Genomic DNA, 12,031 nt, shown 5'->3' on the forward strand with positions numbered 1-12,031 from the left:
CCCTTGTTGTGTTCCCGCGCCTTTCACAGAGAAGGCTTGGGGCATCCATTGCAATACTTTGCCTGACGTTCTGGAGTGGCACAGCTCCAGTCGGCGTGCCGAACTGCGCAGCCGCCTTGGGGGACGCCGGGGAAGAAGACCCTGGGAGCCCGCACCCCATGACCGTCAGCCTCGGGGTCCTGCCCCGGGCCTCTGAGCCACGCCCTCACCCTCCGCCCCGGCCTCCAGGCCCCGCCTCCTCGCCCAGGATGCACCTGGATGAAAACAAAATCCCACGTGACTGGCCTTGCGCTCAGACCATCATGGCGTCTCCCAGTGGGAAGGGATCCTGGACGCCCGAGGCTCCTGGCTTCGGGCCGCGCGCGCTAGCTCGAGACCTGGTGGACTCGGTGGACGACGCAGAGGGGCTGTACGTGGCGGTCGAGCGGTGTCCGCTGTGCAACACCACTCGCCGGCGGCTGACTTGTGCCAAGTGCATCCAGAGCGGTGATTTCGTCTATTTCGACGGCCGCGACAAGGAGAGGTACGGCGGCCGCCACGGCCCTATTGTTTCTGCCTGTCTGTTTTCTCTACTCTAGCGACGAGAGCCTGGAGCCTGGACACCCCAGTCCTGGCCCTGGAGCCGGGCGATTGTGGAAAGAGAAAGTGGCTGTTCTGCGCCGGCGCTTTGTTGCCACTGTGTAGGGTGGGGGTGGGAACCAGGTGAGTGAAGGTCGCTGTCTTCCACCACCCACCAGAGAGTTTCTCCACGGCCCTCTTGGGTACTAGGGAACAGGAAATAGTGTCCTGCTGGAGAAGTCTGTGCAGCCGTGTAGAGGAGTCTAGTTCTTTGCTGTGATCCCACTCAGAAACTTGGCTTAACCTTTTCCCGTCTTCAGACGTCTATACTTTTCTACAGAAGGCACAAATAGAGAATTTAATAGGTTAGGAGGGATTGAGTCCTGGGCACTTGTGTCACAGGTGGACCTTGTCAGCTATCTCTAATGTGTGAAAAGGACTCGAAGGTTACCTCATCTACTGTAACCCCAAAGGTGATTTTGTGTCACTGGGGAATTGGGACTATGTTTTGAGTTGCAAGCCTAGAGTTTAGTACAACATTTTGTCTTTCTTTTGAATTAAGATAATTGAAAAATAACGCCTGGCAGTGGCGGTGCATGTCTTTAATTCCACTACTCAGGAGGCAGAGACGGGTTAGTTCTGGTCTGCAAAGTGAGTTCCAGGATGGGCTCCGGGTGTTGGTGGCGCACGCCTTTAATCCCAGCACTCGGGAGGCAGAAGCAGGCGGATCTCTTGTGAGTTCGAGGCCAGCCTGGTCTACAAGAGCTAGTTCCGGGACAGGCACCAAAGCTACAGAGAAACCCTGTCTCGAAAAAAACAAAAACAAAACAAAAAACAACAACAACAAAAAACCAGGATGGGCTCCAAAGCTACAGAGAAACCCAGTCTTGAAAATCCAAAAAACCAAAACCAACCAAACAAAAAGATAATTGAAAAAAAAAATGCTTAGCTGAAGTCTTTGTCTCCTAACTTTTGTTTCAACAATGAGCTTCAATGATAGTAAAGCATGTAATTTTTGTTTGGTTAGTTTATTTGTTTGTTTTTTTTTCGGGAGTGTCTCACGACGTAACTTTGGCTCGTCTGGAACTACTATGTAGATCAGGTTGGCCTAGCTCACAGAGATCCACCTGCCTCCGCCTCCCAAGTGCGCTGGAGCTGTGGGTTCATGGCCAGCCTGGTCTGCGGAGCTAGTGCCAGGATAGGCTCCAAAGTGACACAGAGAAACCTGGTCTCGAAAAACCAAAACTAACCAAACAAACAAAAAAAGTCATGCGCCACTATGCCTGGAAAAGATTTTTTTTTTAAGAATTAAAGTTGAATTTATTCCTTTACAGCAACCACACAAGTTATCCTTAACTGGCTGCTGAGGAGACTTGTAAGTGTCTTGTCCTGGGGTCACACAGAATTAAAATCCAAGCATCCTGTCTGTATCTGTATACCTGAGCATTTAACTGCTAAACTATACAGCATGTAGATTTGGGGATGTTTTGAGTTCCCAGTATTCCTGTGATCATAGGTGGAGCTCAATTCTTTTTCTTCTGGAGGTATTGGTCTAACAAAATCTTTTTAGTTTTCTGCTGTGTTTTATGGATGAGCTTGATGACTTTAGACCATGGACTGCTGTCCTAAGTGATAGCTCTAAATAATTTTTTCTATCTATCTATCTATCTATCTATCTATCTATCTATCTATCTATCTATCTATCTATCTATCTATCTATTTTGGTTTTTTGAGCGGGTTCTCTGAGGCTTTGGAGCCTGTCCTGGAACTAGCTCTTGTAGACCAGGCTGGTCTCGGACTCACTAAGATCCGCATGTCTCTGCCTTCAGAGTGCTGGGATTAAAGGCGTGCGCCACCACCGCCCAGCTGATATCTCTAAACACTAAACCAGTTCTGTTTTAAGAAAATCAGGTAGGAAATGGGAATGTCTAGTTGTTAAATCTTATCAAGTATTTAGCATCTACACTTTCCCAGATTTATTCTTGTAATTTTAATACTGTTTAGATTTTGAAGATGGTCAGTCCTCTAACAGCCAGAACAGAGTGTTACTCTACATCTGTATTTTGATTTTTTTCCCTCTTTTCCCTCTTATCATCATTAAATTTGTGATAGTTCTATTTTAACATGACCATTTGAACTCCTAATTTTACATGAATAAGTCTGTTTTTCACATCTTAATACAGTAAATTGCAGTACCATCCTTCCTGTATTCAGTACTCAAACCCCTCCAGTCTTCAGTAAGACACTATGTCTAATCCATCAACAAATTCTGTCTCTGCAAAGCCCATCCCCAACGTGAGGCTTTGATCATTACACAGGCAAACCCACGGGAGGATTGTTGCTTTCCTGTACCCTTCTTGTTGCTGTACTTTTTATAAGTGGGGGTAATGCCGCTCCATTCTTCTGTTCAAATCTTTTGGTTTTGTTTTATTCAAAGGGAAAGCTGAAATCTTGAACCAAAGTCCTGCATATAATTCCTCTGACATAATCCTTGTTATCTTCTCCCTTACCTATTAAGTTATACCTTTTGGCTTCCATGACAGTCGAAGCACACTCCTCCCTCAAAGCCTTTGCAGTTACACACAGACTGCCAAGAGCTTTTACAGTAATCTTCATGGCTGCCTCCTGTTTCCTTCAGACCTCTGCTAATACATTTAAGACTCTTTTGGACCCTTCAACTAATGACCTCATTCCTACTTCATGTGCTTCATTGTCATCACCATTTGACAACTTACTGATTGTCTGATCCCCTTAGGTGTAGACTCTGAGGGTGTACACGATTGTATCCTCACATAGCAGATTTAAGAATTCAGGGAATCTAGCCCTATTTCCGTCTGCTTCCTATTCCTACAGGCCACTTCTATATCATCTCTCATGATCACTGATTACTAAAGGCAAATCATTGAGTTTTCTTGGACTTTACTTTTTTTCTCTTATTCCTAGCATCTTAAGTCACTAACCAGCAGCCAGTCTAATTCTCCCCAACACCAAAGTATATTTGAATCTGTCTGCCTACAATCCAGGTCATCACCAGGTCTGTGTAGTCATGTAGTCCTTTCCTTATGCAGTGATGACCACCCCTGCTTTTCACCTAAAAAGTAAGCAAGATCCATGTCAGTCTGTTGCTTAAACCCTTCTCTTGCTTTCCACTGCATTTAAAAATAAAATCTAATCTGTTGCTTTGGCATTTGAATCCCCTTGTGATCTGGATACTGGTATTTCTCTAACTTTGGCTGTAAGGTTGAGTTAGAAAGATGTGCTAAGGATGCACGCTGCCCTGAATGGAATCCAAATCCCACAACTGGCTTTCTGATTTTGAGCACATTTCTTTGAAACTTATTTCATTTTGAAAACAGTTGAGTATCACATACTTCATAGGTTTCTGGGAGTGATTTTTAGAGCATGCTTTTAAAGAATTTAGTGTAACGTCTAGCATGTAATAGGTACTAAAAATAAACTCAGGCCATGATTGTTCCATAGTTATGAGCCCATCCCCAGTCCTCAATTCCACAACTGAACATAGTCCTTGTTCCCCATTTTGAACATTTTCTCCTGTTAATAGGCACCTTATTGTTTGCCTCTGAATTTTTAGAATTAGCATACAAAGTAATCAGTTTCCTTCTGCATTTTCTTTATTTTAGACAGGGTCTCACTACATAGCCCTTAGCTGGTCTGGAATTCACCGTGTCGACCAGGCTGGTGGTGAACTCAGAGATCTGCCTGCTTCTGTCTCCCAGGCTCCGTACTAAAGGTTGCACCATCATGCCCGTCCCTCTCAGCATTTTCACGCGTACCATCTCTGTTCCTTGTCCCTTCCCATATTCCTGCTCCCTCCCACTTGACTTTCTGCTCTCCTTTGTCTCCCACAATCATGAGTTTTGTCACCCTCCACTCCATTTCCTAAAGCCTCTTTTTCCCTCTCCCCCACCCATGAGCTCCTTTCTAGTTTTCTGGCCTGAGCCCACAGTTGCGCGCGCGCGCACACACACACCCCCCAGCAGCTAGGATCTGCCTATGAGTGAACTCGTGCAGTATTTGTCTTTCTGTGACAGTGTTACCTTGTTCACTACTGTATTCCATCCACTTTCCTGATAATTTTTATATATGACCAGATAAAATCTCACTGTGTATATGTGCTGTGTTTTCGTTATCTCTTGGACACCTAAAGTTCAGTGTCGCATCCTGCTCCTCCTGCAAGGCTTTCACTTCCATCATCCCATTTTTCCATTTTTCATCACATCACTTGTGTATTTTGTGGTGAGTGCCCCTTCCACGTGCAATATTATTTGAGTATAATGCCAGCAACTGAAAATGGCTTTCCATGAGGGCATAGCTTCCTTTTTGGAGGGGAGGGGGTTGGTTGTTTTTTCGAGACAGGATTTCTCTGTGTAACAGCTCTGGCTGTTCTGGAACTTGTTTCATAGACCAGCCTGGCCTTGAACTCAGAGATCCACCTGCCTCTGCCTCCCAAGTGCTGAGATTAAAGGCGTGTGCCACCACCACCCAACTAAGACATTGTTTTGTTTTCCAAATCTGAGCATTAAGCTCGGGAGGCAGAGGCGGGCCGATCTCTGTGAGTTCGAGACCAGCCTGGTCTACAGAGCTAGTTCCAGGACAGGCTCCAAAGCCACAGAGAAACCCTGTCTCGAAAAACAAAAACAAAAACAAAAACAAAAAAAAACAAAACAAACAAAAAAAAAGATTAGTTTTCTGGAGTCTGGTGTTGGTGGCGCACGCCTTTAATCCCAGCACTCGGAGGAAAAGGCAATCCCTGGGAGTTCAAGGCCAGCCTGCCTGCCTTTCTGAAGAGGGATGTGTTTATAGCGGATTTCTTTCCCAACTAAGCAGGAAAATGAAGAACTAGTGCTTCACTCATTTAGACCGCACAGGCCACCACAGTTGTCTTCTGGGCAGCTCCCTCATTCGCATCCTTCCCTTTCTTGAGCTGTGTGTGCCTTCAGGTGCAGTCTGTCAGTCTTCCTTTGTTTCCAGAACATTCCCCGGTGTCTTATAGGATGAAAGACTCTCATGAGACCAGAACCACTGTCCTGATAGCCAGGCGCTTGTAAGGCATGTATCAGTACAAGTTGCTGAGGATAAAGCCTGGTCTGCTCTCAAGGATTTGACTGATTCTAGCAGGCCTCAAACCTAGAGAGCAAAGGTTGCTTGTACCACTGTCTTGTTATCTGTGAATAATTTCGTATTCTGTGCCTGCCTTTAGAGTCCTTTTCCTTTTCACTTCATGAAAACCTCTGACTGGAGCTACTTGGAATGAAACCTGGTACAGTTAAGCCCTCATTTAACCTAGACCAGCTGAATATGTGGAGTTGAATAGTTTGCCAGTTAGGGAAAAGTAGATAATAAAGTTGTAAATCTCACAATAATTAGGTCCTTTGAAAGAAATATTTGTCATTGTTTTGATTTTGGGGAGCGGACCTGGAGTTATGTAGCCCAGGCTATTCCTGATTTTACGTAAATCTCCCTGTCTTAGCTTGCCAAGTGCTGAGATTCTGCGGTTATGGGCATTGACCATCAACCTAACTAATATGTCTACATACTATTAGCAATGGCATGAGTTTGACAGACATGGAAACATTTCCTTTATTGTTCAGGATACTGTTGATCTCGTCTGCCTTGTCTCTTGTCTAAGGCAACACCAGTTTTCTTCTCTGCCTTCGACTCGCACAGGAGCATGAGTCCCTCCACTCCTGTGATGTGAGGCTTTGCCTTCTCCCAGCAAGGTCTTCTCGGCATCTTGTGCTGTTGGATGTGTATGCTTTTTAACAGGAGTCTGATTTTCCTGGAATCTGTGCTTATCTAACTCCCCAAATAGCACTGCTGTGCAATAGAAGACTGACAGGTTGAGTAATCATTTCCTCATCTGGGAGCACGTGCTCAGTGGAAGACAGGGTGGGGGGTGGGAACGTGATCTGGCATTGGGGGTCTGCCTGCTGGGTTAGTAGCAGTGGTCTTCTAGTGGGAGTAGAGAGAAAGGCCATATGGTGAGGCCATGTTTAGAAGTACACGTTTAGGAATGGCGCTGTCTTACCTTCACCATGACTTAGAAATACTCGGTTGCAGCCGGGCGGTGGTGGCGCACGCCTTTAATCCCAGCACCTGGGAGGCAGAGGCAGGTGGATCTTTGTGAGTTCGAGGCCAGCCTGGTCTACAAGAGCTAGTTCCGGGACAAGGCACCAAAGCAACAGAGAAACCTTGTCTCAACCAAAAAAAAAGAAAAGAAAGAAATACACGGTTGCATTTTTTTGCCTGGAAGCAGAAATACAGGGACTACCCAAATTGATCTGGATTAAAGTCAAGAAAGGTTTAGCTGTTACTATAGATTTCAAGGGAAAGGCATGGCCCAAATGCATTTAGCTACCTCTGGTCTTCCTCCAGTGCCTTCTTGGTTGTTCATCTCTGTCCTGTGGACTCACTTCCTGGGGTATCAGATGATTGACTGCCAGCAAGGAGTCTGTGTTTGCTGCGACTTTTCTCTAAAAATTATTATTTTTGTGTGTGTGCATAGGTTTTGTCTGCAGTCATGTCTGCACCATATGCATGCCTGCTGGCCTCAAATCAGAAGAAGGTGTCAGGTACCCTGGGCTGAAGTTACAGGTGATTGTGAGCAGCTGTATGGGTGCTGGGACTCAAACCCAGGTTAACCAATGCCATTTTGTCGCCCCTCCCCTAGACTGGGTTTCTCTGTAGCTTTGAAGCCTGTCCTGGAACTTGCTCTGTAGAGGCTGGCCTTGAACTCAGATCCGCCTGCCTCTGCCTCCCAAGTGCTGGGATTAAAGGCGTGTGCCCCCACCACCCAGCTTGCAACCAGTGTTTTTAATGTCTGAGGCTTCTCTTCTGACCCCTCTACTGTTTCGTTGCTGTTACTGAGTGTAGATAATGCAGTCACTATTTTACAGATTCAGTTGCAAGGAAACTTAACAAGCCACTTGTTTATAAATGGAAAGAACTCTCTTGAGTTCAGTAGTGCTGGCAGCTGAAACGAGTTTATCAATCTTTCTATTGCATGAAATCCCTTAGTTCCTATCCCACACAGCTTTTTAATGGTATTCCATCAACAGATACAGATCGGCTAAGCAAACAACAGCTTTTGTTTTCAGTATCATTACACCTTTTAGAATTTATAAAAGGCTTCCCCATTTATTGCCAGTTTCCCCCACCACACCCTCTCAGATTATGAACTTGTTTTTAAGACGAGGAAACCGAGGCTCAGTGGCTGACTTGACCCCAGGCTGTGCTGTTTCTCAAGTTCACTTCCACATCTCAACCATGGTTTATGTCTACATGTAAAACAGGAAAGAAAAACCTTTGGTTTTATTAGATAGGTTTCAGATGTATCTAAAAGGGCCAAATACATTTTTTTTTTTTTTTTTTTTTTTTGGTTTTTCGAGACAGGGTTTCTCTGTGGCTTTGGAGCCTGTCCTGGAACTAGCTCTGTAGACCAGGCTGGTCTCGAACTCACAGAGATCCGCCTGCCTCTGCCTCCCGAGTGCTGGGATTAAAGGCGTGCGCCACCATCGCCCGGCTGGCCAAATACATTTTAATGAGTTATCCAAAGGCTGGCATCAAGCCAGAGGAGCCAGCACCTCTGGCTGTCTACCTGCCACTGTGAGCAGGGGCTCCTCTCACCTCCAGCTGCTCCAGCCGCTCCAGCTGCTCCTTTGCCACAGTTGATTACTCCACAGGCCCAGCATTCAGAAGACTCTAACTGCCGAGTTTTCAGCACTGTTTTCAAACCTGCCCTAATCAAATCTCTTTAAAGCACAAGAGGCATTTAGCAGTTCATGAAAAATGAACTGATTTTGAAGCTAGTCTTGGAGCGTGCTGTTTGCTGTTGATAGGGAAGGTTCTGACTTGATGTGTTGATCACCGTGTGCAAGCTCAGGGCTTACTTGAGTGTGGCAGAGCGGTGCTGGCATAGCCTGTGGGTGGGGGGAGATGCTCTAGGGGTCCAGACTACAGGAATAGCTGAGATTTTAGTGGGTTTTTAAGACAGAATTGGTCTCCTTCTGCTTGGAGCCAGGTGAGAGCACCCAGCTCCAGTGTAGTCCAGAATCTTGCAGCTGAACATTTCAGCTCTGCTAATAATGGAAGTCTTCTTGCACCACCATGCTCTAAGTGCCGAGGAGCTGATCTGCCTGCCTGCCTGCCTGCACTCAGCACTGTGATCTGTGTCTGGGAAGGTCACTTCAGTAGCTCTTCCACCTGAAGATAACTCCATGACTTCCTGTTCTCACTCACAGGCAAAGCAGAATTCGAGTCTTTTGAATCATTATACATGAGTGGGCACCTTTAAAAAAGAAAATCAAGTATGAATACAGTATTTGAACATTTAAGCTGTTTAGCTGAAACCTTTATCTAAGTCTTACAGCCAGCCCCACAACAGGGTTACTTCTGTGAGGTGTAGTCTTTAATATTTTACTAAGACCATACAGCATGCTGTTTTGCAGATCTTAATTTTTGGTACTTAATAATATCTTTCATGTTAATGTATGGAATACTAATTGCTCTTTTATAACTATAAATGCTGCTAAAATCCAGCATGAAGATCTCTCATTTTTATTTACAGCACAGCAAAAAGGAATTTTCCAATCCTAATTACCGAAGGCTGTCTTAATTCAGAGTGAGCCTAGGGCAGTGACTTACTGTTCTGTGTTTGCAGAAGCAGCAAGTGTGAGGACGGCTTCATCCCGGCCTTGCGATCCCTTAGTCTCCCCGTGGTTCTGTGCTTTGGTTTAATGCAGAATGAGATGTGGAGTCACCCCTGCTGATGACGCTGTGTGCTGAGTATCTGAGTCGTCCTGTGGGCAGGTGGTACAGAGTGACCTACTCCTGTGAGTGGGGGCATTGAGCGCTGCTCTGCTGTGTTGTGCTGACCACATTTCCTCACATCCACGATGTTTTGTGGTAGAGACAGAATCTTCCCAGTGAGTCCATGCCTTTGCATATCTGTCCCCTCTTGTCTCGAGTTCATATGAGAAGGTTTAGCTCACTGTGCAGTGTGTGCTAGGCATTTGTAAGGCTCTGGGTTTAGTTTCCAACATGAAAGAAGAAACAAATAAGAAACTTTGACGCTTAGTCATTGTTTAAATGTCACTATGATAGATCACAGTTCCAGAAATATTCGGTTTAAGGGGCCGGAGAGATGGCTCAGTGGATACAAGTATTGGCTGCTCTACTAGAAGATCCCAGCACCGCATGGTAGCTCATAGCCTACTGTAACTCCAGTTCCAGAGGCCCTCTGCTGAGTGCCCTGGGGACTGCATACATATGGTATGCAGTATGCAGACATACCTGCAAGCAAAACAGCTGTATACATTTTTTAAAAATATTTATTTATTATGTATACAATATTCTGTCTGTCTGTATGCCTGCAGGCCAGAAGAGGGCAATAGATCCCATTACAGATGGTTGTGAGCCACCATGTGGTTGCTGGGAATTGAACTCAGGACCTTTGGAAGAGCAGGCAATGCTCTTAACCTCTGAGCCATCTCTCCAGCCCAGCTGTATACATTTTTAAAAAGGAAAAAAAAAATTAAAAGAACTGTAAAGAACATTTAGTTCTTTAGCCATCTCTCAGTCTGTAATTAGCCATATTGTCTTTCCCTTCTCAGCAAAGCCTTGGTAATGGGCTGCTGAGGTCGCTGTGCTCTCTGACTTGCCTAAGGTCCTCACTGCTTTCTGGAGCCGAAAGCTGTTGTGAGGGGTTCTACCATGTGTGTTGAAATTAGGGGTGAGGAAAGTTGATATGGGAGTCCCCTCTGTATGCTGTGATTAACATTAATGAATAAAGAAAACTGGCTTGGCCTGATAGGGTATAGCAGAGCTAGGCAAGGAAAACTAAACTGAATGCTAGGAGGAAGGAGGAGGAGGAGAGAAGCCACTGGAGACAGATGCCTTGAAACTTTGGTAGGCCACAACCTCATGGTGATGCACAGATTATTGGAGATGGGTTAAATTAATATGTAAGAGTTAGCCAGTAAGAAGCTAGAGCTAATGGGCTAAGCAATGATTTAAATAACTGTTTAACATGGTTTCTGTGTGATTATTTTGAGTCTGAGCTGCCAGGAACAAACTAGTGGCCTCCTCACTCACAACAGAAAGTTCCTTCCCATTGACCAAAAAGCTGTTGATTCTCACTCCCGTTCCTCCAATTTAAGGAACCTAGAGAGTGTAATTTCTCTGAGAAGCTAAGAATTTGGAGGAATTGTGTATGCGTATGTGTTTGTGTAGTGTGTGTAAACCTTAAAAGGGAAGCATGAGTAATTTCAATTATTGAATAGTATTATTTCCCCTGGTGTTAAAGGTAAATGATCAGGACTGGAGAGATGGCTTACTGGTTAAGAGCACTGCTGCTCTTGTTGAGGACCCCTATTCCATTCCAGCACCACGTGGTATTTCACAAACTGTCCATAATTTAGTTCTGAGGGATGCAGTTTGCTTTTCCAGAATTTGCGTGCGTGCATGCGTGCGTGTGTACGTGTGTGTGCAAGTGCAAGCATAATCTTACATAGACTTTTTGGTTTTTTGAGACATGGTTTCTCTTCTCTGTAGCTTTGATGCCTGTCCTGGAACTAACTCTTGTAGACCAGGCTGGCCTCGAACTCACAGAGATCTGACTGCTTCTGCCTCCTGAAGGCTGGAATTAAAGGCAGGCACCACCGCCCAGCAATTTTTTTGTTTTGTTTTGTTATTAAAAACATGGTTTCTCTATAACTTTGGAGCCTGTCCTGAAACTAGCTCTTATAGGCCAGGCTGGTCTCGAACTCACAGAAAGCCCCCTGCCTCTGCCTCCTGAGTACTGGGATTAAAGACATGCGCCACCACCGCCCAGCTCTGACTATAAACTGTTTTAATATTATGGCCGCGTGGTGTCATTTAACTTTCCTGTTGAATATTTTAGACACTAACATTTGGCTACTGTGACTGTAATTGACTCTTCAGATGTAAATCTTTACTCATGTCTAGTTTGGTTCCTTGGTTTCTTGCACTGAATTAGCTGGTTGAGAGGTTTGAATATTTTTCAGAGTATCGGTTTCTTATTCAGAAGGTTACAGTTTTTTGCCCCTTTGGGGAGAAAATTAAAAGTTCATGAGTGTGTATCTCAGACTTCTGTTGTGGCAATCCTAGAGTCTAAGCTTGGCTCTGAGATGAGGGCAAGGACTCAGGCAGATTGTCATCTCACTAGGTTTCTTTGCCAAGGACATGGGAAGTGCTCAGTAGGTGCCCTGCACCAAATCAGTACAGGTAGATCATGGAGCCTGTGGTTTTTTAGAAACCTGGGCAGATTTCTGTAACTGATCTGCCACGAGGATAGATCTGCTCAGTTGCCCATGACTACTGTGACTGGGGAATCAGTGCAGTTACGAGATTTTCTGCATCACTGCCCTTTTTGACATTTATAGTCCTGTCATAGCCAGCTGCTTGGTGCAGAATTTTCCCTGCCTGTAAGGCC

At 45.2% G+C, this 12,031-nt stretch overlaps 1 protein-coding gene across 1 annotated transcript in view; it reads left to right on the forward strand.

Moving 5' to 3' along the window:
• The first annotated feature begins 217 nt into the window (after positions 1-217).
• Atg14 (autophagy related 14) overlaps positions 218-12,031 on the forward strand; it is a 37,039-nt gene continuing 25,225 nt past the window's right edge. The window contains exon 1 of the mRNA XM_057786658.1: positions 218-523. Coding sequence (XP_057642641.1) covers positions 249-523 — 275 coding nt within the window. The 5' untranslated portion in view covers positions 218-248. The remainder of the gene's footprint in view (positions 524-12,031) is intronic.

Source organism: Chionomys nivalis, chromosome 12, assembly GCF_950005125.1.
Source record: "Chionomys nivalis chromosome 12, mChiNiv1.1, whole genome shotgun sequence".
NCBI lineage: Eukaryota > Metazoa > Chordata > Mammalia > Rodentia > Cricetidae > Chionomys > Chionomys nivalis.